A 25,436-nucleotide genomic window follows, 5' to 3' on the forward strand; every position below is an offset into this window, starting at 1 on the left:
ACATGCACCAAGGTCACTTTCACGTGCTACAGATTCCGAATGACAGCTCCACAAACGTAAGAGTGAAAGATAAGTTCTCGGATGATAAAAAAGAACTGCATTGCATTCCACAACTGCAGCTGCAACTATGAGGTCTGACTGCGTGGACAATAAAAATGTTATGGACCATAGCGTGAGCATGCAGTAGCTCGTGGAAAAAACGACAGCGTGTGTGAGCATAAGGCAAATAGCGGTGCACACAAGTTTTAGACCTCTAATGTTATGATGAGAAGTGTAAAAAAAATGTTGGTTTATTATGAAACTGAGGTTGGACAAATAAGAATATGACAGGCCGCCACAGTATAGATAATTAATGGGAAACACTGCATAATGTTCTGCGAAAACAATCCTCATGTTGCTGGTGATGGAGCTGCAATACCCTCCCACACACCTGCCCACTACTTTGCTAATGTAAAAAAACACAAATAAATCAATAAAAATATTATTCTATTTACAGTTAGGGCAAGCTGTATATTTTTATACATTTTGCACACACTACACCTATTTTATTGTCTCCCAACTGCATCTGTCACATGACGATTTCATGATCGAGTGCTCAACATGTGAATGTTTACTACGGTCGCTCCTGTTCCTGAGGTGCAATGCCATTGAAAAATGGCCTCAAGAGTGTTTTCTCAGAACATAATGAATGCATAAAGAACTCAATGAAGCTGACCTCTGACCTTTGACCTCTAAATTACAATCAGTTCCTCCTTGAGTCCAAATGAATGTTTGTGCCACATGAAATAAAACTCCCTCCATGTGTTCCCAATATATCGCAATCACAAGAAGGGGACGGAGAGACGGACGGATGGACAACCACAAAATCGAACCACAGGCCCCCAAGTGCTTCCTGCACTTTACTGTGGTCACTTTTGCGGAAGGAACAGCCACAAGCTAACAATGAGAAGTGGAGCTCATGCTAACTGCAGTAGGCAACACCCAAACTGTGTCTGGCGAGGACCAGAGGACAAGTCACAGATTAATAGTGGCTGCATAAGAAGTTGAGATACTATGAATTTGATGCTTGTGTCATTTATTCCCATTACCTATAGCCACAATGGATTTTCCATCCATCCATCCATCCATCCATCCATCTATTCATTATCTATACCCTTTATCCTTTGAGGGTGGAGGGGGAGCTAAAGCCAAACCTAGTTGATGTGGAGTGAGAGGTTGGGTGCACCCTGGACAGGTCAACAGCATATAACATTCACACGGGTAATGTAAAGTCTCGAATTGACCTAACCCTAATCTGCAAGTCTTTGGACTGTGGGTGGAAGCCGGAGTACCTGCAGTAAACCCACACAGACAGAAAGACCCCGGCCAAACTGGTATTAGAATCAAGAACCTACTTGCTATGAGGCAACAGTGCTTAACACTGCACCACCATTGATTTTGAAGCCCAAAATATGTCAGAAGTTAATGGAGACAAAATCCACAAAGATATTCCATACAAACTTTTGCATCGGCCTCTCGAAAAAAAAATATCCTCACTCTCAGTAACTTTGCTGGATGCATGTTCTCCAAGCTTGGTTTAAGTGCACCCACAGGGAGGGCATTCAGTGGGCGGGGGTGCATTGTGGAGGAGAGATGTGTCATACCCAGACAGTAACTGACATTTGACAGATTATGTTGTGTGTGACTGATGATGCGAGCATGTGAAATGTTTCCCCTTCATCGTTCAAAGGATTTTCACTATGGGAATGTGTTTTACAACCAACAGAGATGTTTCCCTGTACAGTCCATGATCTGATTTCCTGTTTTACAGAAAGAGATTTCCCTTAAATCAAACACTTACAATGGCATAAATCTGGACAGTCCGTACCCACAGATGTTAATGTTAGTGTGAAAGGTTGCTTGTCTCTGTATGTCAGCCCTGTGTTGGGCTGGCGACATGTCTAGGGTGTACCCCATTTCTCACCCGATGCCAGGTGCGTTCAAAACAACAGGAAAATCTCCAGAGCGTTAAGATTAGAGTAGAGCATGCAGGAGGGGAGTGTATGAATTGCACTGTGGAAATGACATGTTTTGTTTAAAGCACATCAACAAAAGCCCAAATCACCAAAACCTATCAAGTGTCGTTGTCTGTCTGATTTGTCTGTTTCTTCTACATGTATGACACCTCGCTTCCATCCTGACACATTTGTTCTCTTTTCATTTTTCCAGTTTTGTGTCTATCGCCCGTTAGAAATGTCATCCACATGCTCACTTGCTCACGGCGAATCCTCTGAATAATCTCCTGCTGTGTCCGGACAAAATCCTGAGCCTCTGACTCTATGGATGAATGGTGCGTGGAAAAGTGCTGCATAAATGTGTGATTGTGACTTGCACTATTAAGTGCTTTGAGTTTTCCAGGCTTCGATAAGACTGGGAAAGTTCTATATGAATGCAGCCCATTTACCATAACTCTGAGGAAACCAGCAGCAGGGTGAATTATCAGAGCTGACCCCCCCCCCCCCGGCTCATATTCTTGTGAAATGAATACAACTAAATGTATACAACAGTATGACTGCTAACGGGGTGCAACTTGAAAAAAGGTTTCCTGCAAAACTTCACAAGATAAATATAGTCCACAAAAACAACTCTACTTCATGGCCCTCTTGAGTCATCTCACATCTCTTCTTCGTTTCACCAGAAAGGAGACAACAACAATGATAGATTCATTACTAGTTGATGGAAAGGGCAAAATTACTCCCCAGTATTACATACATGCATGTTTTCTTGAGATAGTTGATGCGAAGTGTGGAGTAAAAAGGAAAGAAAGTTCAGTGACAGTGTGAGACAGCACAGCATTTACTTTCTCTACTTAAGGAAATGAATGACGTAGAAGGCGAGCTGAACAGCACTACTGATCTTCCTTTTTCCACGAAGTGCCTAACCTGCATTTCCTTTTTAAAATCTCCTAAAACAAAAATAAACTGCAAGACAAAATGGAGATACATCGAGTTAAGTTTCCAACCAACTCAGCTGGGTTTTGCAAAGAAGAGGAGGCCTGACCTCTTTCCCTGAATGAATGAAAATGACCTACACAGTGGACCTGCATGAATCTAAATTGAGTCACCAAGGGTATCCTGTGCAACGGAGTTCTGTTTGATTTAGAAACTGCTCCCTTGCTGATTGGAGACAGGACAGGGGATGGCTGTGCCCACTGGGCCTTGAGGGGAGAACGTAACAATGGCGTCTCAAGCAGCCAGCCTGAGTCTAGACTGAGCACCAGACGAGCAGAGCAACACACATGCAGTCAGGTGCAGGAGGTGAAGACACACACACACACACACACACACACACACACACACACACACACACACACACACACACACACACACACACACACACACACACACACACACACACACACACACACACACACACACACACACACACACACACACACACACACAAACCATGGCTGTCACACACCAACACACAACCTGTGGATTCTCTTACTTTATGAGTGTCACACTTCCCAATACCAATACTGAAACCTGGACTTTGCGTATTGGTCAATAACGAGAGCTGATCCCGTACCAGTGCATTCAAAATAATATCTTATATAATACAATGTATTTTAACAGCTGCATGCTTTAGGGAAGTGATGATTGCTATCATTGTTGTTTGGCCTGGCTCAGGTTAAACCCTTTGAAAAACAAATTCATACAGAGAATGTTTGTCATAGAGGTTCTTTTAGTATCTAGTTTCACAATCATTACTGAAAAAGAACACAAATAAATGAAGGTGTACACAACAATGACTTCCTTTAAATACTGTATCTTGAAACTGAAGTCTTGCTTATGGTAAGCGTAGTCGTTTATCTTGAAGAACTTTCCAGAGTGAAATGTTGGGTAATTGCTAGAATTGTAGCAGGTTCCGGCTAACAGTACAGCTATGACTTCCTATTTGCTGCTCTGAAAACAGTACTTGCCAGTGTCTGTACCGTACTGTGCAACTGCTGTTTTGGAGCAGTGAAGAAGAAGACATTTCTGGGAAAAGAAAAAATGCAGTTTTATCTTGGCGAAATCAATACAGTTTAATGACGTGGTATTGGATCTTTACATAGATTTGTGTACTGGCCGATAACCAAAACAATATTTCCGTCGGTATCACAGGCATGTCCGACACTGGTATTAGTACATCTCACACTCTCAGCTTTAATAACAACACCTTCTCATTGGTGATGAAACTTCGATTTCAGACTATGTATGCAACTATAATAACAAAGTAAAACGGTTTATATATCGTTTTTTTCAATCCAAGAAGCAACAATTCAAAATACCAACAGTTTATTGTCACAGACACAGTTTAAATTTTAAAGCTTTTGGCCATATCACATATTTGCTCTGTGGTAGAATATTGTTAGAATTCAGGGTTGGTGTCTCCTGATAAATTTTATATTAAAAATAATGACATCAATTTCGATAGCAATCGTTTTTACATTAGTTCAGTTTTAAAACCTTGAAATCATTTTATATTGTTTTCAAGAGAAAATCCTCACATATGATATTAAAGTTTTAGCTGCTCAAGAGAAGCAAAGCACAATCGTAGTGATATTTAAAAAATCCTACATAAATTATAATCCAATGGTTTTCAGTTGTGTGTTACACTGGTATGTGTCTGTCTCAGCATCTGAATTCAACAACTTGATCTACAGGTATCAGATGAGGAGGACCAGACTGGGCGCCGAGAGGTTCGTCACCAACATCTGAAATCCAACAGCAGCTTTTATGTCTCAAAGCTGAAGCCCTAAAACAGAAGTTTGCTTTAGGACAACTGTATTAATAAACGTCCCTTTCAGTAGAACAATATTAAAGGTCTTTGTTGCAGGTCTCTGCTTGATTGACAGGTGTCGCAGCCTCTCACACTCAGCCACACTGGTTGCCCCTTCTTTATCCCACCTCAGCCTTCCCTAGAACTATATCCATACGTTTTCAAACTAAAACCATCTCTGTCCACAAAAGCTTTTTGGCTCTGTATCCGTTTTAATCCAGGTCCAAGCCTGAAAACGCATATCACGTGACCACTCATCTACACTTACACATTCACAGGCATTTGGTTGTTAGTGTTAGAGTAAACAAACAAATAATAGCTTGTGTCCTCCGCATGTAAGCATTTGTATCATTGTAAAATGCACGACAGCTGTTAGCAAAGACAACAGGGTCTGCAACTTCTAGCTGAATATCCATGTTGCGTTCTACACTGGTTGCGGAGGCTATTTATGATTGTTTTCCTGCGGAAGGGGTCATGTGATAGGAGCCTGACGAATCAACTAAGGCACGTCGTTATCAAAAGACCCAATCAGCAAGCTGTTGTGAGTGTGTAGGTCATCGTTTCCAAATAAATGCTCGTCCAGATTATAACACATTTCCTCTAGCTTCAACATATGGCATAGCTAACGTCTAGTCATCCAAATAAGACGATGGTCACAAGCCACAGGGAGACCCCCTCTGTTCCACTCCTGCAACTCACATATCAAAATACGACAAATAGAAACACAAGCTCAAGCCTTGCAGATAAACACTGTCAAATCCAGCTTTACTATAAAAAAATCCATAAATCACTGTTAGATGGTTTCTGCAGTCAATGTATTAAAGCCTGTCTGCGGCTGCAGCCTGAAAGGGAATACTGGTGTAGGGATTTATTACATCTTTATGGTGCAAGGTTTACAACTACATTTGTCTGTGATTTGGAGGTGCAGTTTCATATTTCCATTCAAAACGCAAATTTGAGAATGGGTTTGCTCAATGCCTGTGACCACCACAGTGCAGTGACTCTGGGAAGGTGACCTGTCGCCCCTCCACCCTCGTCTAATTTGATGTGTGCATGAGAGGAGCCCCTCTGCCTGCCTCCATGGCCTCTAGCTGACCTCCCTCCGCCTGCAGACAGAACACTTAACATTGCCTCCCCACCTGTAGAGATGTCTGAGGAACAGGGCCAACTTCAAAGCCCTGCAGTGATTGGGCCGTGATTACCACGGGGCACTTGACTCATTTCGTCTCCTCTGAAGGACTAAACTTTGGAGGAATCAGGCATGGAGATGTGGAATTCTTCTGAAAGGAAATAGGACATTTAAACCCCCTTCACAGGTGCATTTCGATTTATTTTGATCGTTCTTTGAGATCCCTGAGTAATGCATCAGTTCAAAAACCCATTGCCCCGGTGCAATATGTGAAGAAATGTAAACTGGAAATGTTTCGATTACTCAATCTTTTTTTTCTCCTTTTCTTTTTTTTCCAATGCAAGCTTATGAGGGTAATTTATCTGCAATTGCACAGATGTTTGCAGAGGATTGTCATTTTGCATCAATTGAAAATAGTTCAATAAAGCGGCACTGCTGCAGTGACATGAAAGCCCAACTGAGTTCAACAACAACCGTCATCTCTGCTCTGCTTTTCTGCAGCTAAATACCAGTGACAGGAACAGAATTCACTGTGGTAACTGATCAGGTGCCAAGCGCCCTCTCCCCAGTGCCTTTCTGCACCGGAGCCCTCTGTGGAGCTGGCATGGCTTGGCCCATCCAGGCCATGCCAGGGGCCTGGCAGCCACGGGCCCTGCTTTGTAGCTCTGCCCTGTCTATTGGAGCCGTCTCCAAATTAGACTCGACAACTGTCGGCTGCCCGTCTCAAAGACCTGAGCAGAGACTTTAGACGGGGGCAATAGGTGGACTGAATAAGTTGTGTGGGTAACACAGCCGACAAGCCGATTTGATGTAAATCACCAACAAATGACCCAAAAGAAACCGAGAGAGACCTCACTAGTGTTATACCCAGCTCAAATATAAGCTGATATTCCTGACAAACAAGCATTTACTATGTCGATATAAATAAGGCTGGAGTCAAAAATTAGAGCCTTTGCAACACAAACACAATTGGGAGATACTGTGAACCAGGCCAGCATTAAAAGAATGAAATCAGACAGAGGCTTTTGTGAGGCTTCCTACATTTGAACAGGAACAGATAGGTGATGGAGACACTGCTGAGATTTACTCAAACATGCATGATTTCCTCTCCAGCTACATGTGAAGCCATCTGGCCCAAAATACACTGTGATGATTAATATTCCATATCTGTAAAGAGAACTACAGCCCTCACAGCCTCAATAAGCTAAAGGGACATGTTTTGGGGGGGATATGCTACCATCACATCATAAATATATAAATATATATACACTACATCACAAAGGTCTGTGACTAAGCATACAGATACTAGAGCACATCCATGTTTACAGCAAATAAGCGCACGTCTCACCAGAAACCGTCGATGAGATGATTTGTGGCCTCGATGTTTTCTTTGCCTTCGACCTAAATCACAGGTTTTCGCACGGAAGCTGAAGTTGAATTGCATCGAGGCACGTACACGCACAGAGAGCCAGGTGCACCTGTCTGCAGCGGCAGCCTATTGTGTCCACTGTCCACTGAGCCATGCAACGGCCTGTCGTGTATGTGTGTGTTTGTGTGTGTGTGCGTGGGATAATACAATAAATAAGTGTATTTCTAAGAGCAGGTCGGTGTCTTACCGTGCTGTTTTCACTCATTGCTCCCCATCGTAGCGTTTTCAGTCCAGACCTCTGACGAACCGTTAATTCCTACCTCTCTCTCTCTCTTTCTCTCTCTCCTCTCTCTCTCTCTCTCTCTCGCTCATCCCCATGTCATATTTCTCCGCTGCAGCAGAACAAAGCCACGCCCCCTCCGACAGCCACAGCCGCGTGACGTCAGCCGGTGAGCAGCGTTGGTTGTGCACACGCCCTCCCATTGACGTGCAGTTAGAAGCCGCTAGAGGCCGCTGTGACTGATAAAAGAGAAGAAAAAGTGCACACACACACACACACCAAAGAGCTCAGAGCCCATTGATACATCTCTAATATTTTATATTTTCACGTGAAGACCTGGAAATAATTCAACGTCTTTGAAATAAAGAAACGTAGAGGGATTTTTTAAGATTCTGCACTTATTTCTCAGGCATAGAAAAGACACTATATCACAAAATAAATCAGTTACTGCAGTCAGTGTCGTTCCCTGTTCCAACCTTATATATACAGTCAAAATGAATAAAGTATTACTGCAGTCTGTGTGGTTCCCCATTCCAACCTGTACATGTATATATACAGTCAAAATAATTAAAGTATTACTGCAGTCTGTGTGGTTCCCCGTTCCAACCTGTACATGTATATATACAGTCAAAATAAATAAAGTATTACTGCAGTCTGTGTGGTTCCCCGTTCCAACCTGTACATGTATATATACAGTCAAAATAATTAAAGTATTACTGCAGTCTGTGTGGTTCCCCGTTCCAACCTGTACATGTATATATAGTCAAAATAATTAAAGTATTACTGCAGTCTTTGTGGTTCCCCGTTCCAACCTGTACATGTATATATACAGTCAAAATAATTAAAGTATTACTGCAGTCTTTGTGTTTCCCGTTCCAACCTGTACATGTATATATACAGTCAAAATAAATAAAGTATTACTGCAGTCTTTGTGGTTTCCCGTTCCAACCTTTATATATACAGTCAAAATAATTAAAGTATTACTGCAGTCTTTGTGGTTCCCTGTTCCAACCTTTATATATACAGTCAAAATAAATAAAGTATTACTGCAGTCAGTGTGTTTCCCCGTTCCAACATTTATATTCATTTTGCTTGTTTTCCCATTGTTTTAATAGTGTTTTTTTTCCCAGTTGTTATATGGTTTTCCAAATGTTACAGTTTTTATGTCTATTTTCTTTTCCAGTTGTTATGGGGTTTAGGTGTTATGGTTTTCCAAGTGTTATAGTTTAAATGTTTTATTTTCCTGTTGTTAAGGTTTTTAGGTGTTGTGGTTTTCAGAGTTTTTTTGTCTTTCATGTTTTTTTTGGTTTTCCAGGGGTTTTGGTTTTCCAGCTGTGTTGTCTTTTCAGTTGTTATAGATTTCCAGGAAGCATGTTTGTCCCTGGTGTTTTGGTTTACCAGGTGTGTTGGTGTTATAGTTTTTACATGTTGTGTTTTTTTACAGGTTTGTTTGGTTTTCCATGTATGTTGGTTTTCCATGTGTGTTGGATTTCCAGGTGTGTTGGTTTTCCAGGTGTGTTGGATTTCCAGGTGTGTTGGTTTTCCATGTGTGTTGGTTTTCCATGTGTGTAGGTTTTCCATGTGTGTCGGATTTCCAGGTGTGTTGGATTTCCATGTGTGTTAGTTTTCCATGTGTGTTGGTTTTCCATGTGTGTTGGTTTTCCAGGTGTTTTAGTTTTTTCCAGGTTTGTTTGGTTTACCTGGTTTGTTTGGTTTTCTATGTGTGTTGGATTTCCAGGTGTGTTGGTTGTCCATGTGTGTTGGTTTTCCAGGTCTGTTGGATTTCCAGGTGCGTTGGTTTTCCATGTGTGTTGGTTTTCCATGTGTGTTGGATTTCCAGGTGTGTTGGTTTTCCATGTGTGTTGGTTTTCCATGTGTGTTGGATTTCCAGGTGTGTTGGTTTTCCATGTGTGTTGGATTTCCATGTGTGTTGGATTTCCATGTGTGTTGGTTTTCCATGTGTGTTGGATTTCCAGGTGTGTTGGATTTCCATGTGTGTTGGATTTCCATGTGTGTTAGTTTTCCATGTGTGTTGGATTTCCAGGTGTGTTGGATTTCCATGTGTGTTGGATTTCCAGGTGTGTTGGTTTTCCATGTGTGTTGGATTTCCATGTGTTTTAGTTTTTCCAGGTGTTTTGGAACGTGGAACCTCCCTGTTTTCATTCACTGGCACCAGACGCCCCTTTCAAGCAGACACTGGGATGTTTAGGCACACAGAGAGTGGCTGTTCGCTCCTGTTCTCCTCTCAGGATCACTTGCTGAATGCCGCTGCTGACCGCAGTCCCCGCTCATTGTCCAGCCTCCGCTCGGACAAACTGGTCCTGCGAGTTATTCTCTCGGCAGGTGTGTGTGTGTGAAGCGCCACAGTTGGTGGTGTAGCCTTTCACATATCGAGCCGGCAGCGCACCGGATCAGGAGATACCACCACCACCACCGCTGCTGCTGCTGCTGCTGCTGCACGGACACTGCGTCTCTTTGGGGACAATCCTATTTTTGTTTTTACTCCTCCTCACTTCCAGCCAAAGTCTTCGGGCACAGCCATGAGGTCGGTGGCCGCCTGTCTGCTGCTCGTCCTCTGCTCTGCGGGATTTATTGCGGGTAAAAAAGCCTCGTCGCCCTCCTGCCCGAGCGGACGGTTCATGCTGAAGAGCCAGTGTGTCCTCTGTCATCCCACCTGCTCCGAGTGCGTCGGACATGAGCTGTTTGAATGCACTACCTGTGGAGTTGGTGAGCAACATTTCACTCACACACACACACACACACACAAGCACGCACAAGCACGCACGCACTTTCAACCCACAATGCATGACCGTGCATACATAGGCGGCACCCCCTCGAGTAAATTGTAGCTTATGATGGATATTTTAATCATAGGGGGCTCATAATATAATATAATGCTCTTGATACGGCTTCAAAAAGGTGATTTTTTTTTTTCGTTTAGTTTCCAGCAACAAATAAATATTCAAGGCTTCGCAACGTTTTTGTCCTCGTATGAAAAATGTCACATGTGTCTGTCTCTTCATTTATGGCCACTGGCTGATATAAGGTCCCCTTTGATGGCAGATTGAAACAAATCCATGTCAAAGACTCGTTAATCCATCTGAAAGGGAGGTGGAGCTTTTCCTTTCAAAGCAGCACTGTACTGGAGGCAAAGTTGTTTCAAGGCTTTTGCATTAAAGGAGTGGCATTCAGCTCTGGTTTATCATCTACTCTTAAACAATCAAGAAAGTGCAGCCTCCAGAACTTGTTGATTTTTTTCGTCTTCTTTTTTTTGGAGTCACAGGGGCACCTTTTGAAATCAAGGTGTGATCATTTTTCTCCCGTGTAATCTGATCACGTCAGAATGGGGCCTTTGTTAATCAGAGGGAAAAGGAGAAAAAATATCCCCTCGGGCTGGAAGTATTACTGTTGCAGTTCACTGGGCTCAACCTGGGAAACCTGCATGTCTCTCTTTCTCTCTGTCCCTCACCCACACATCCCTTTCTTTGTGACCGAGCCACAGCCAATCATTTCTACTGATTCTAATTAAATGTACACTGCCGTTGAGATTTTTCTGCACAGTGTGTGCTCCTGGTGTGAATACCTGTTAGCTGTCCTGTGTGAAGGCACATAAAAATGGTCTGTGCCCTATTCCTCATGCTCTGTGGTGTGTTCTCGTATAGAAGCCACAGTTCTCTGTACATGCTGTTAGAAGGGCTTGTGGTTCCTCTCCTTCCTGTCTCACACATCTCCTGAGTGGATGAGACAATGCTGCAACTCATCGGCTTCCAGAGGTGCCTCAGGTGCCACAGCTAGGCTAGTGGCAGGTGGCACAATATTAATCACCAGGGCCAACACAAGCCTCTCTCTCTGCCCACAGCTCTGATCCCTCATCTGCCTCCGACTGCCCTTGTTTACGTTATTTGGAGCATCATCAGTCGGTGATCTCACATGACGAGGTTGTCATCTGCAGGCCCTGCAGTCAACATGCTGGACCGCAGACATCGGTTAATGATGCTGTTCATGAGTTTGACATGCGCTCGCTCTGCCACAGTTTCTGTTTTTTCCGTCAAGGACGCACGAGCAGTGAAATGTTGTATGAATCCTCATTTTCCGAATAATTGTGCTGGTCCACATCTCTGCAATATGTGTCATTACTTTGGGCCCTGAACTTCCACACTGCTGACAGCAGGGTCTTTCATCTTTTCTTCATCCCGTGTAATCATCAGGCTCTACCTCTCTCTTTATTAAGAGAAGCTCATTGATTTTCCAGTTTTATAAAAGCATTGCAGGAGTTCCACATGGTCAACGGCATCTTAACCGGAGGAAAAAACAGAGCAGGCTGTATGGTAACAAGTCCTCTGTGCCCTCCTCCTCCTCCTTCTCAGATGAAGATGGACAGGAACGTTTCCTCCACCAAGGTCGCTGTCGAACACATTGCCCCCGGGGACTCTATCCTGACAGGGGTCACTATGCCTGCCTGCCCTGCATCGCCAATTGTGAACTCTGCACAGATGGCAACATATGTGCCAAATGCCGGGAACACTACAAACTCCAGAATGGGGTCTGCCAAACGGCGTCCTGTAGCACGGGTAAATCCAAAGCATTGTTTCTGACTGTAGGCTGTAAGTTGAGAGAAAGACACACAGGCTCTTACTGGTGGATCTCTTGTGTTTCAGGGCAGGTGCAGGACCCTGATACAGGAGAGTGCATTGACTGTGAGATGGGCTGTAAAGCGTGTTCCACAGGTAAGTTTCACATGACTCCTGTATCAGGCTAACATTACGGCACAGTGAGGAGAATAAACACTGTATGTCAAAACCTCCGTGATAATGATGCACAGTGCAGTTTTTTGTTTCACCATGAATTTTAATTAATCACCTTTTCTCATTTGCACACAGGCGACCCTGAGATCTGCAGCAGCTGTCTTGAAGGTTACTTCCTGTGAGTTTCTTGCTTTATTATTCCATCTTCCCCTATCTGCCGTATTATCAAATGTATTCTCAGGTATTCATTTAGAAACCTAACAGTTAGTAACCTCGGCTGCAGAAAGCAACAAAATGCTTGTTTTGTCTGAACAATGCTCCAAACCCAAGAACATTGAGTTTACAATCACAGAAGATTAAGTAATTGGCATTTTTGCTTAGAAAAATGACCTGCAATTAACAATCACCAAAAATGTTTCAGATTAATTGTCGGTCAATTGAGTGATAGTGTCCATTTAATACCATAAAATGAATGTTTGATTTATTCATTCAATTTTTTTTCAGCAGTTTTAAATTATGGACATTAATTAACCTCAAAGTGACCTTGTTTTTTTGCATTGCCATTGTCTGGGTAGATAAAGAGTTGGGTAATTCAATATGCAGTATGTAGAGTCAGATACTATGCCTTTCCACCAATTGCACAGCAGTATTTGGTATGTTATTCTCCACACTGCAATGAGCCACATTTCACCTGTATCCCTGTTTATGCCAGCTTATCGCTTGGACCCAGCGTGTAAAGCCGGCTGCAGAGCAAGAACAGACCTCCAATTGTGCTCCCACTCCCTTGAGTTTAGGCTGAGTGGTATTGTGTGATTCAGGTTACCCTCCATTTTGAGTCATACCCTGTTACCTGAGCCCTGGTTTGAGCACAGAGCAGTGGTCTGCCTCACGGAGATACTGAGTGGAGTGTGATTCCATGTTGTATGTGAGGAGGAGAGAGACAGAAGAGAGCGAGTGTAAGTGGAGAGCCACACAGCCACCAGAAGTGTAATTATATAGGGTGCATGGTCTTGACTTCTCTGCCTGCTTTCTGTGAATCACAGCAGAGGAGGGGTTGAAGGAAAATACACCTCTTCACTGCTTGTCCATCGGTGCAGTGAAAGAAGCTGCTTTCAGACATACACTCAACTCAGAGATCCTCCAGACATATTCTCCGGAGGGGTTGTATGTGTGAACCCAAATGTCCAAGTGAGAGCCTCTGGACTTTCTGCAGACTTCCTCTGGCCAGTCCCTCAGTATAAGGGAGCCAATGTGAGAACACATCAGGAGATCCTCCGCAGGCTTCACCGCAAGCAGATGGGTTTGTTGATGACATTTCTAACGCGTGACAGATGCAAAAATGAATAGAAGAGACTCAACAGAAATAATAGAAATACTTCAGGATTAAAAAGTGGTAGCATACACGGAGAAGACATCAACGAAGATGTCAAAAGAGCTTTTGGTGATGAGGGCCAACACTGGTGTCAATGTGCTGTAATGAAAAACATGTGATCTCCCCGCAGAATGAATACGTTGCATTCTTACTCTGCCTGCTGCGCCACCCCTCCCCTGATAGCTCCAGAGATTTCTGCACTTTTAGTGAACGCGTCTGACCAGAGAATCTCCTGCTGTGATGTTCATGTGTGAAAGGCAAACACTGGCAAAAGTCAGGACCCAATTCTCTGGACATCATCCAGAGGTCATGTCTGAAAACGTTCTATAGTCTTCTTTGGAGAAGAAAGACTATAGAAAATCATAATCGATTTTTAGAGATGTGGAGCGACAAGTCATCTCAATAATTTCTGTGGCTGCAGCGCTCGTTGCATCCTCCACGAGAGGCAAACAAAAAATAAAAGAAATCCGATGGAGCACGGGCCGATCATTAACTGCAGGAAGAGCCTCACTGTGATAGATCATGACACTTTTCAGCACTTGCAGAAATTCTGCTCTTTGAGGTTTTACTCATACTATTGAAAAATGTCAACATTAGACAGCGCTGGCATAACTGTGAATCGACTGGGCCAGTGTTACTCTGGCATAAAACACCGCCTATTGAAAAGAGCCACAGCATGATGGATGCTTGGTATTTATTGACATTTACCTCCCTCTCTAAGGAGCTAGGTTCAGCTAAATCAAAAAGAAATTGCTGTGATTCATTCTCAATATGGCTTATACCAAGCGTTCTTAAGTACAGGCACAGTTTCACCTCTTCACAGCTAATTCAAGGAGTGAAGGCTCCAAACAAAAGTTGCTTTGGAAATGCTGATGTGCTTCCCTGGAATGGATCGTTTGATATTTGCACAGAGGGATTCTTAAACATCCCGCAGATTCTTAAGCCGTGCACTGTTGCCAGGCCAGCTGCTATTGTAAGTGAGCTGATGGATGCTGTGTGGCGCCTCCAGCTGCGCCCGCTCAAATAACCACCACATCCTAGCACCAAATCCACGGCAACGCAGTGGGAAGGCCAGCTTGACTTGTCAGCGGTCAGGTTCTCTCATAAAGAAAGACGACGGAGGAGGCAGCATAGGGTGTTGAACTGTATAACTAACAAGCTTATTGCTCTTCAGCCTGTTTTGTTTCAAGTGTTAAAAGTTGGAGTCATTCTTGCTTTTAAGGTTTTATGTGTGACATCTTTGCAACTCAGTATCTCAGCTGCTTCAGGCTAGATAATTTTTTAGGACAGTGGTCTCTTGTTTAATAGCTCAGTTAACCCTAAAGGACTGTTGGGGAAGGTTAATGACAGAAATCTCCCCCGTGCCTCTGGGCTACAAATAAAACACCAATTAACTTCCTGCCTTAAGAGGAGCACAGAACTGCGATAAGCTGAAAGGAAAGCTTGTTATCTCTGTTTGCTGCCTGATATAGTTGCACTTTTTTAGCATTGAAGTCAACAACACGGACACATTGCATGTTGGGCTTGCCTCTTGCATTTGCATGTCTGTGTGTTGTCATCCATTTGGGCAGACGCTTCCTTCAGCAACATGATCCTTCTTTCACTGTAAAGCTTTTATATTAAGCTCCATGCAACGCTTTACTTTGAAATAGCAGATTAGGTTGATGGTTCACTGAACAGCAACAGGCAGAATAGTGCACTTATCACTTCTTGCTGTATGTAACTTTTGTGAGCGGGTACGATCTGTGTGAGATCCGGAGAAGGTCTGCACCATGGCGTCCTGACTGTCTCCGGTATTTGCCTTTCACACACGCAGGAGGAGATTGAAAGCAGCTTGATAGTTGTGGCTTTAAGGGCCAGATTCAGGCCCAGAAAGTTTAAGAGTAATGCTGAATCAGTTAAAAAGACAAATCAAAAACCAGCGTTTATCTTTGATATTCAGCAAGGACACTTTAAAATACAAAAAATTCAGAGTTTGGTGTATTTGCTACAGCATGCAGCTCTTCTGGTTCAAGAAGCCAGGAATCATGAAAGCCAACAGAATGAATCACCCCTTGTGGCTGCAGAGGTCGCTGCTGCTCAGTAAAAGTTACACAGCGTTGCTATAAATCACAATCATTAGGTTGATATAGCTTTGTTCTGCATGATTGCTTAACGAAATAAAAAAGTTATTTGTTTGGTTTGATAGCTATGACGACCAGTTTCAGTCCACACCGTAATTAGACATTTTCACTCTCACACACCTAGTTCTCCCTGAATGATTTGCAAATGGAAAATGGATCAATCAATCAATCAATCAATCAATCAATCTATATTTATATAGAACATTAGAATAAAATCAGTTCAATGCAACTAAAACTGCCATATATATATGAAATTATAGATAAATATAAATATAAATATAAATAAAAACATTAAAATATAAAATATTATATAAATTTTTTTTGAAGTTGTGTTTAAAAATATATCAGAAATATTCAGCTCCTCTGAGCTCCTCTCGAAGGCTGTTCCAGTGATTTGGAGAATCATTTTTGGAACGTCTTGACTTTTGTTTTGAAATTAACCTTTGCTTTTACAGTTTCAGACATCAGTGTCGCAGACACTGTCCCCAGAGCACCTATGAGGACTGGGGCAGGGGCGTGTGTCTGTCCTGTCCAGCTCTGTGCACAGATTGCAGGAGCGATACACGCTGCCTTGCCTGCCAGCCTGGTTACTTCCTCAACGGTAACATAATAATCACTTCTTTTATATATATATATATATATATATATTGCAACCATATCACAGGGATTAGATGACCATTTCGTTTTATCTGTTCAAAATACTCAAAATGAGTTTGCATTTGAGAGTAATGAATCAGTCTTGTTAAAGACAAATGATGGTACTCTGAGTCTTTATTTGATTTGCAACTCAGGTCTGTGTCAGCTAATCCATAAAATGAGATATGCAAATATTTGGTTTATGTAAACAAGGATTAAGTAGTGTAGCTAGGTTGTGTTCTCTTTGGGCCTCTCAGTCTCTACATCTTCTCTACCCATATGATCTTGTTTGTGCCTGGTCAGTCAGATGGACTTTGGAGAGAGAGCGAGCTCCTCGCAGGGTAGACAGGATAGATGTAAGGAGATGAGTTTAAATCACTTAGAAATACGGGTTGAAAAGATCAATGAGTAATAAATTAGATATTTTCTTCCATATAGTGTCTGCTGGGTTTTTAAAGAACACCATTTCAGGAATCCAGTCATACAAGAAAAATAATTTCATTTTACTCTGTGTACTGCTCTGCCATGTCAGGAGGTGAGTGCATCAAACAGTGTCCACAGCAAACCTTCGGTGACTCCAGTGGGTGGCGCTGTCAGCCTTGCCACAGCTCATGCCAGACATGCTATGGACCCCGATCATCAGACTGTGAGCTCTGTCTTGGTGGGAACCCTTCTCTGCACGGGCAGTGCCCTCTGGTTAACTGCCCATTGGGACAGTACTTTGACGGTATGAGGAACAACGTTTTTTAAGCTTTTGTTGATTTATCTAAAAGAAAAGTTTTTAGTAAATTTACAGGCTTGTGAGTGGCCTAATATGAATATGTGATTGACTGCATTCCAGTAAAATAAAGTAAAAACATGAGCAAAGGGTTCGATGGCAAACATGCTGATGGCAAAATTTGCATTATTCTGAATTATATCACAACATGTATACTGCTGAATTGAGAGCATAGTATGATCTCTAAGGATGTGGCACAGGAGAATGAATGGGTTGTTTACTTCGTATCGGGGTAAATCACCATGGTAACTTGTGCTGAACAGCTAACCTGCTCTGGAGCAGGTTAAGTTGGAGATGAGAGATCAAGCAGTATAAAAGCACCGGCCACGGATCAATCAATTACATTAGAACACGACGCCACCATTCTTAAAGGATCCTGTGGAGCTGGGTGTGGCTTGTTTGAGGGTCTCTGAGGAGGACAAGGGTCTTCAGAGACCAACCAAATTATTATACCTACTCCGATGAGTATCTTTATTAAAGATATAGATTCTCATCGGAGGGAATGATAAACCTCTGTCAACTACTGGAGCCGAATATAACCAACCTGACACGTAGGAGCAACGTACAGACTGCTTTGCTGGGTGTGTTAGCGGCAGGATAACCAGACATAGTTTTATACTTTTATCCTTCCCTTTAAGTAGGTTTATCCTATGAAATTAAATAGTTATTTGGAATAAGGGATAGATAGTTTACAGATTTACCTTGTGACAGGAGAATAGTTCATCAAATAATACATATACTGCAAAAGAGAGGTTCTTGTCGGCAGAACCAGTGGTTCCAAAGATTCCTTAGATTCTGAAATGAAACATTTGGTGCTCGTGCATTAAGCATTTTCTGCTTGCAGTTCTTGAACAAATCTAAACTCATCTGGATGGCCACCATCTCTGGTGTTTTTAATTTTTAAGAAGAGATTCAAAAAAATCTGGTTGCATTTTTGTTTGGTCACAGCAATTCAGAGGGTAGTAGAAAACACAGGAAGAATTCATAGGATAGATGGAAATTTCCATTACAAATGATATTTGACTGATACCCTGATCCAAATAATTGCTTTTCTCCTTGGGGAGTCAGGGCAGAGGTCAGTACTGTGGTACCAGGAATCTGGAGGGATTTATTGTCTTGCTTGAGCACTTTGTAGCACGTTGGATGCTTGCTGCTGAGACAGGGGCATCCTGGGACCTGTAATCACCACTTAATTAAATGCATCGTTCCAAGACAAAAAAATATAATTTATTCATTTAAATAAACCCTAAGTTGCAAAACATTATTTTGTTGAGTTATGATGAAATTATATTGTTGCCAAATCGATCAACTCAATATTGTGTGTAATTAAAACAATTATTGATTTGTAATAATATTTAAGTTGTAGTTACTTCATAAAGTTGGCTTGACAACTTAATTTTTTTCTCAGGATTTTAAGTCCCCTCCCCTGCACATTTAACATCTTTGATAAATTCAGACGGTTGAGCCTGTGTCAGAGAACCTACAGGCTGAAAAAAATAAAATAAGAAGCACATTTTCAAGGCAAGTATCATTTAATTTATAACTAAATTCTGAAAAGGCAATATATTGAGGTGTTCTCAATTGTATTGGATGGATTCAGCTGGAGAAAGAGAGTGGATCTCTTATGAGAGGTGACAAATAGGGATAATTTCACGGTGGCTGCTGAGAAAATGGACAAGACGTACTCTCTTCGTCGATGGGGAAATTATTCATGAGGCCCCTGCAATCAAGGACTAAATGGAGCGATGCCCTGCATTATTTGATGCAACTCAGGTAAGTTTTTTCAGTTATATGTTTTATATATATAGTTATATAGTTATACATATGTATGTATTTTGAATTTAAAACCATGATATTGGTTGTTTGTCAGCAATTTACCAAATTTTTGATTGATTTCCCGATCTTCAGGCTGTTATTGGTTAAATTTATGAACTTTATGTTGATTAAATTCACATGATCCTTTTCTCAACATCCGTATAAGCCTGTATCTGATTTTCTAATAACAATCCTCATCAATGCAAGAAGTTATAAAATATTACTGAATTTACCAAGCATAGTTTTGCATTATAATATGGTAAATAACAAAACAAAACAAAACAAAATGTAAAAGAAGCTTAATGTTAACTGTGATGGATTTTCTGTCCACAGTTATACAGTAAACTTGTCAGATGGGTTTCAGGAATAAACATTCAAAATGTAGCATATACAAAAATGTCTTTTGCTTTGCCATATCTGGCTTTTGTCCTCATGTCCCTGCTTGATAATTTCCTGGATTAACCTGGATTAAGTTCATTTTATAAGAATTTGGTCTCATAACATGCTCTTTAAATTGGGTGATAAAAGAAAAATAAGCAATTGTTATCTCACCATTATTGTGTTTATGATAAAAGATTAATTTTTTTCTCATGTTTGTTGTTGCAATCTTTTCAGGCAATTTGACTAATTGAGTACTTGTGTGTTTATGAGGGTGAAAAAAGAATAAATAATGACTCTGTTGATCAACTGAATTCACTAAGAGTGACAGTGTAAAAAGTCTGCAGTAATCCTCCATCTCATTATCTTGAACACGCTAACGTATCTTTTAATTTACTTAACAGGACATCCAAGAGTTTGAGGCAAGCCTTGAAAATTGCCATCATCGGTGATCAGCAGTCAACCCCAGTATCTCGCCACAAGATGGCAACCATCGTGGTTGAGGGAACAAACATTTGAAGTGTTTCAGAAGCTGTTCCTTGAACTTGATGGACTGAAAACCAGTACCAAAGTGACAAATCTCAAAAACAATATTTTGAAATGTTTAGTTAATAAGTGTTAAGTACATATCTGCAGTTCAAAATAAAAAAGTTAAATTGCCAAACAATTTTGTTGTTTAATGAATGAATTTCTTTAAAGCTAAATAAAAAAATAATGAAACATTAAAAAGCTAAAAGCTATCAAAGGAAATCTAACCGGAGCAAATCAACTTTTTCAAATGGTTGTCAACTTAAAAACTTGTGTTCATGATTTTTCAACTTAAGAACAAAATCCTTAAAATTACTTTTCAATAATGTGTAGTTGGAACAACTTAATTTTAAAGAGTAATCCACTTAAAAAATTGTTTTTATTGAAACAATTCTTAATGAGTAGTAGTTAAAAATAATTTTGATTGCAGAAAAGGTAATTCTTTATAAGTTCTCCTTACTCAAAAAAGATTTATGCAAACTGTTGCGTAGATTTTTTTTGTTGAGCCTAGACAATATTTTCTAGGACCCTTCCACTGTACTGCGTCACCTTACATTCAAGAGTCTTTTTATTGGAGCACTTTCTCAAGGCTTCTCTGACTTGAGCACCTGCTTCCCCCTTTGGTGTAATGACAACTCTTCACGTTGGACTCAAAAGCTGGACTCAGACAAGTGAACTCCAGCACTTCAAAGGCCGGTTTAGTGTAAACTTGGAGTAGAGTAACGTGGAAGTTGAGCCGGAGCTGACGGATTAGCCATGCAAGGTGAGGCAGCAGAGTAAACAAGGAAGAGAGCGTAACTGTAGAATTGCAGAAAACAATGTTTATGCTTGCACAAATATTCAGTCAGTAGACAATTGTGCAGGAGTATGCTTCATACCTGAGAATAAATCCCAGATAAAAAAAAGTCAGAATCCTCGTAAAAACTGCGTAACTGGGTTTTAAATGTCTGCATCAGTTGGTGAATGAGGCCCATTGTTTCTTGAGAAACTACAAAACCCCTGCGAATAGCAAGCAGAGTTGCAGATGGAACAAACGCATATTGGTAACTGTCTCTATTGTTTCACTTTCAGGGGGAAATAGTGAATGTCACACGTGTGATGCATCCTGTAAGATCTGCTTTGGTCCTCAAGCACAGGATTGTTCTTCTTGTTTCAAAGGTACAAATAGTCACTCTTGTCGGTCATGACATTTGATTTGATCATAACCCCTGTGTGTGTGTGTGTGTGTGTGTGTGTGTGTGTGTGTGTGTGTGTGTGTGTGCGCGCCCCTTTACAGGGTATTTCCTGGACCAGGACAGTTCTTGTGTTGCACAGTGTCCATCTGGCTCCTATGCAAACTCTGCAACTCAGCTGTGTGAGGACTGCTCTCCAAACTGTGAGGCCTGCATAGACACCAGTGATAACTGCGTCAGCTGCGCCAAAGGCAGCTATAGACTTTTTCTCCACCAGGGGCGCTGCTGGTCGAATTGCCCTGAGTAAGCCATTGTAATGATGTTTTGTAATTATGGTTGATTTTTGTTAACTGTATCTGTCTCTTTTTTACGTATTAACTGTCTCTTGATGCCACTTGCAGAGGTTTCTTTGAGACAGCTGAGGGTTCATGTGAAGCCTGTGACAGCTCCTGTCTGACATGTGATGGGATCAAGTCCCAGTGTCTGTCCTGTGCTGATGGCTACTACTTAGGCAGCGGTATGTGTAGACTTAACTGCTCACTGCGGACGTACCCTGCGGAGGATGGCACGTGCAGACGCTGTCCGCCGCACTGTGACGTTTGCTCAGATGACAGAACCTGTTTCAGTGAGTTATCATCTTTGGGAGCAGCTAAGAATTAGTAATAATATCCTTAACTATTTTTAATTTTAAAATATATTGTGATCAAATCCTCAAATCCCTTGGTACCTGTCCTCCACATCATTTCAGAATGCAGTTTCCTCTACTTGATGCTGAATGGCGTGTGTAAAGCTAGTTGTCCCATGGGCTTTTATGAGGATATGGAGGAGGGCCGCTGCGGTCAGTGCCATCCTACCTGTGCCAGCTGTTCAGGGCCCTTGTCAGATGACTGTGAGACCTGTTCCACATTTAGCCCCAAACTCTACAAGGGTGCTTGCTCCAAGGACTGCCTCACTGGTACTTACTATGAAACTGAAGCCAGAGAATGTCAAGGTGAGCCACAAAAGACAATGATATTTACATTTACAACAGCATCAGTACAACAGTATCACTTCCAGTGTTTTTAAAATGATCACCATCTACCATTCAAACATGGCCATGCTCACACACACGTGTCTTTTGATTATGTGCAGAATGCCATCCGACTTGCATTAGCTGCTCCGGCCCGGATGCAAACCAGTGCACACAGTGCGAGAAGGGACTCGTGTTGGATCCAAACACGCTGCTGTGTGGCGTGACCGGCGACACAGACTGCCCACCAGGGACCTACCTGCACGATAACCAGTTCACCTGCGTGGGTTGCCACCGCCACTGTTACTCTTGTGAGGGGCCAGGCAACGATGAATGCCAGACATGTGTCGTCCCCAAATACCTACACAGTGAGCTTTGGCAGATCTACACACTAAGATAACAGTCTATAATCTTGATGTATGAATGGCATTTGAGACTGAATATTTCCTTGTATTGCAAATATCTCTGAAATTATTATTATAATTTTTTTTAGCATGAAGCTGCAACATTAAAGGTGAAAAAGTGAAAGTCTGATTCCTCTCTGAATCCACTGTAGATTTTGTGGGTGTTTGCAGTTGATGCCGTCAGTTCACCTTGAGAACTGGCTACAGAATGATGGCTTCTGTATCTGTGTGCTTTCCAGACAGGACCTGTGTGAGCGAGTGTCCTGCTGGTTCATACAACACAAGGCAGGAAGCTGATGGGCAGGAGCTTGGATTCTGTTTGCCTTGTGAACATGTTTGTTCCACCTGCACTGGGGAATCGCCCAGAGATTGCTTAACTTGTTCTCCAGGACACCTGCAGCTCCTTCATCTCTGTGTCACTCAATGTCCCACAGGGTAATGACATTTCTGATCAACGATAACAACATCCTCTATTGAATGAATAGTTTTCACAACGCATTCACTGACTTAAAACCAACTACGAGTGGCTTCTCTGCTTCTCCATAAGGACATTTTTTTTCACATTCTACAACATTTTGAGATAGGATGTTTTTTGACACTTTCACAGTTTTCTCAGGGAATAATTCATGGATCTGAGGAAAAAAACAGGCCTGTTTAGGGGACTGATACTTATGAGTGTGTGTAATTTGTTTCTGTTGTTTGAATTGAAGGGGACTGTTAGGCCTTGTGAAATCTGCTCTACTGAGTCCTATTGGATTTTATAATAAAGTGTATGGTTAGACTGTAAAATATCAAGGCTCTATTACATTTCTTTGTCAAATGATAACGACATCTTAGGAATCATTGCCAAATTTTAATTTATGTATGTGTCAACCGATATATATTGCTATTAGAAATTCTTATTGGTATCTGCATCAGCCTCCAAAAATCTATAATGGTCAGGCTCCATTAAGAAACCTATACAACAATATTGGAAATGATTATTTCTGCAAAAGAGTTTATGTTCATTGTCCCTAGATAAGATTTAGTTGCTCATGATGATTTTTTTGTGATTTTGAGTTCACCATCTAAATTCTCATTCTCATAAGTTGATGCATTTCTTCAGGTATTACAAAGACGGATCCCACTGTGAGAAATGTGACCAGTCCTGTGAGCTGTGTACAGGACCAGGGCCCGATTCCTGCAGGGCCTGTCCGCCTCCCCTCCTGGAGCTGCAAGGCACCAAGCTGTGCGTTGAGAGCTGCCCGCACCGCTTCTATCAGCTCCATGACATGTGCGAACAGTGCCACACGAGCTGTCAGACCTGCATGGGTACATACTTAGGAACTATTAATACTAATATTTACTTAATTTAACCATTGTTTAACCTGGATTATCCCATTGAGATCAAAGGTATAGTGAGACCTGCCAAGATGGGCAATAAAAATGTGTCAACCCGGGTGATTTCTGTTTGACTTTACATAAGCTGACACTCTATTGTGCATGTGCATTTGCAGATGCCTCACCTCAGAGCTGCCTGACGTGTGACTGGGGCAGCACTCTTAAGGACAATGTTTGCTATCCACGTTGTGAGGAGGGACGGTACTTTTCAGATGAGGTGCAGTCTGAGCTATGAGTCACGAAGCCTATTTATTTGTTTCCCTCTTTGTTGCCAGACCACAAAATCACATCCAGTAATTATCAACATGGAACAATTAATAAATGCTTAAACAAACAAAAACTGATTATCTCTGGTTGTTGTTCAGCTAATAATGAACATTTGACTCCATTGAGAAATACTTAAGATCAGATATCAACTTGTCAGAGGCATTTAGTACCTGACTAAGATTTAACCCAACTCTCTTTTTCAAATCAGGAAACCTGTGAGTCATGTGACAGCTCATGTCTGCATTGTACTGGCCCCAGAACAGACCAGTGTCTGACCTGTCACCGTGATTCTGCTCTCCACGCCGTGGAGAACCGCTGTGCCCGCTGCTGTCAGGCTGGAGGGAATGCCACTGACTGCTGTGTTTGTGACAGTCGCTCAGGTAGAGCTCTACCCATCATAAAAAACACAGGATTCTTTGGATACAATTTGCTAAAAGCCGTTGTCTTCTTTCTTCTAGCTCTGTGTGTGGAGGCCCCCCAACGCAAGTCAGGAGATGACCCGAGAACAGACGTGAACATGTCCTCCAGACCTCTGAATCACACCTCAGCTGCCTTACCTATTTCCCTGTTGCTGGCTCTGGGGTTGGCTCTGGCTGTTTTTGCCTTGGTCAAAGCTCACTCCCGGAAAAGGCTTTGCTGGGGCCAAAGCTACGAAAGACTGAGCGGCAGTGCCAGTGTCAACATGCCCCACGGTGTGCCTGAGCCGGACAGCGGAGATGAGGTGGACGTGGTGTACACCAGCAGAGGTGGATCAGTCTATCGACGCTACAGCTTCATCCATGAGCAGGACACTGATGCAGACCAGGATGTGGATGAGAGCACTTGTCTCAATCAATCTTAAATACATCCAAACCAGAACTTTAAGTGAGGAATGTATTGTGAATGCACACAAATACAAAGATTGACAGGTGAATTGAAAATAGTTTAGTTAATGCTTAGATGAGAATGTGGTGGTATGTTTCTTCTTGAGTTCTGGTGTTTATTCTACAAAGTGCCTGTGTCTTTATAATACACATTCTTAGATGAGGCATTTATGACTGAAGAAAAGAGATATAAATACATATATCTGTGTATACAGTATGTGTGTACATGGCTTCCTTTTTTACTTGATATTTAAGAGGTATTTGTGAAACAGTGGAAAGATGATGTAACTTAAACAACTAAAATCTGTACGATTTGTTGTACATACAAATATAAATTAAATAAAGTCCACCTAATGTGCTCAGTTCTACTTAACAGCTGGTT

The 25,436-nt window shown here is 41.9% G+C and overlaps 2 protein-coding genes across 3 annotated transcripts in view; one reads left to right on the top strand and one right to left on the bottom strand.

The window, feature by feature from the left end:
- The window catches only part of otud7a (OTU deubiquitinase 7A), a 44,648-nt gene extending 36,952 nt beyond the window's left edge, over positions 1 to 7,696 (bottom strand). The window contains exon 1 of one of the 2 annotated variants that reach the window (XM_035157773.2): positions 7,552 to 7,696. The gene's annotated coding sequence lies outside the window, so the exon portion shown is untranslated. Of the gene's footprint in view, positions 1 to 7,283; positions 7,485 to 7,551 lie in introns of those variants that run through there. The other variant, XM_035157774.2, reaches the window with a different exon arrangement.
- A 2,071-nt stretch (positions 7,697 to 9,767) lies between these two features.
- Positions 9,768 to 25,403, top strand: LOC118109304 (proprotein convertase subtilisin/kexin type 5). Its single transcript, XM_035156328.2, has 16 exons — positions 9,768 to 10,311; positions 11,952 to 12,155; positions 12,243 to 12,311; positions 12,465 to 12,507; positions 16,280 to 16,425; positions 16,993 to 17,187; positions 21,031 to 21,117; positions 21,236 to 21,434; positions 21,533 to 21,756; positions 21,880 to 22,122; positions 22,263 to 22,508; positions 22,784 to 22,979; positions 23,650 to 23,855; positions 24,041 to 24,141; positions 24,400 to 24,571; positions 24,650 to 25,403. The coding sequence occupies exons 1-16, from the start codon at positions 10,125 to 10,127 to the stop codon at positions 25,030 to 25,032; spliced, it is 2,901 nt and encodes a 966-aa protein (XP_035012219.2). The 5' UTR covers positions 9,768 to 10,124; the 3' UTR covers positions 25,033 to 25,403.
- The last annotated feature ends 33 nt before the right edge of the window (positions 25,404 to 25,436 follow it).

The sequence above is a fragment of the Hippoglossus stenolepis genome, chromosome 5 (genome assembly GCF_022539355.2).
Source record: "Hippoglossus stenolepis isolate QCI-W04-F060 chromosome 5, HSTE1.2, whole genome shotgun sequence".
In the NCBI taxonomy this organism is placed as follows: Eukaryota; Metazoa; Chordata; class Actinopteri; order Pleuronectiformes; family Pleuronectidae; genus Hippoglossus; species Hippoglossus stenolepis.

Excerpts from the sequence above, each read along its gene's own strand:
- LOC118109304 (XM_035156328.2), top strand. The coding sequence starts at position 10,125 with ATGAGGTCGGTGGCCGCCTGTCTGCTGCTCGTCCTCTGCTCTGCGGGA. Across the intron at positions 10,312-11,951 it reads ATGCACTACCTGTGGAGTTG|ATGAAGATGGACAGGAACGT; the intron begins GTGAGCAACATT and ends CCTCCTTCTCAG. Across the intron at positions 12,156-12,242 it reads AACGGCGTCCTGTAGCACGG|GGCAGGTGCAGGACCCTGAT; the intron begins GTAAATCCAAAG and ends CTTGTGTTTCAG.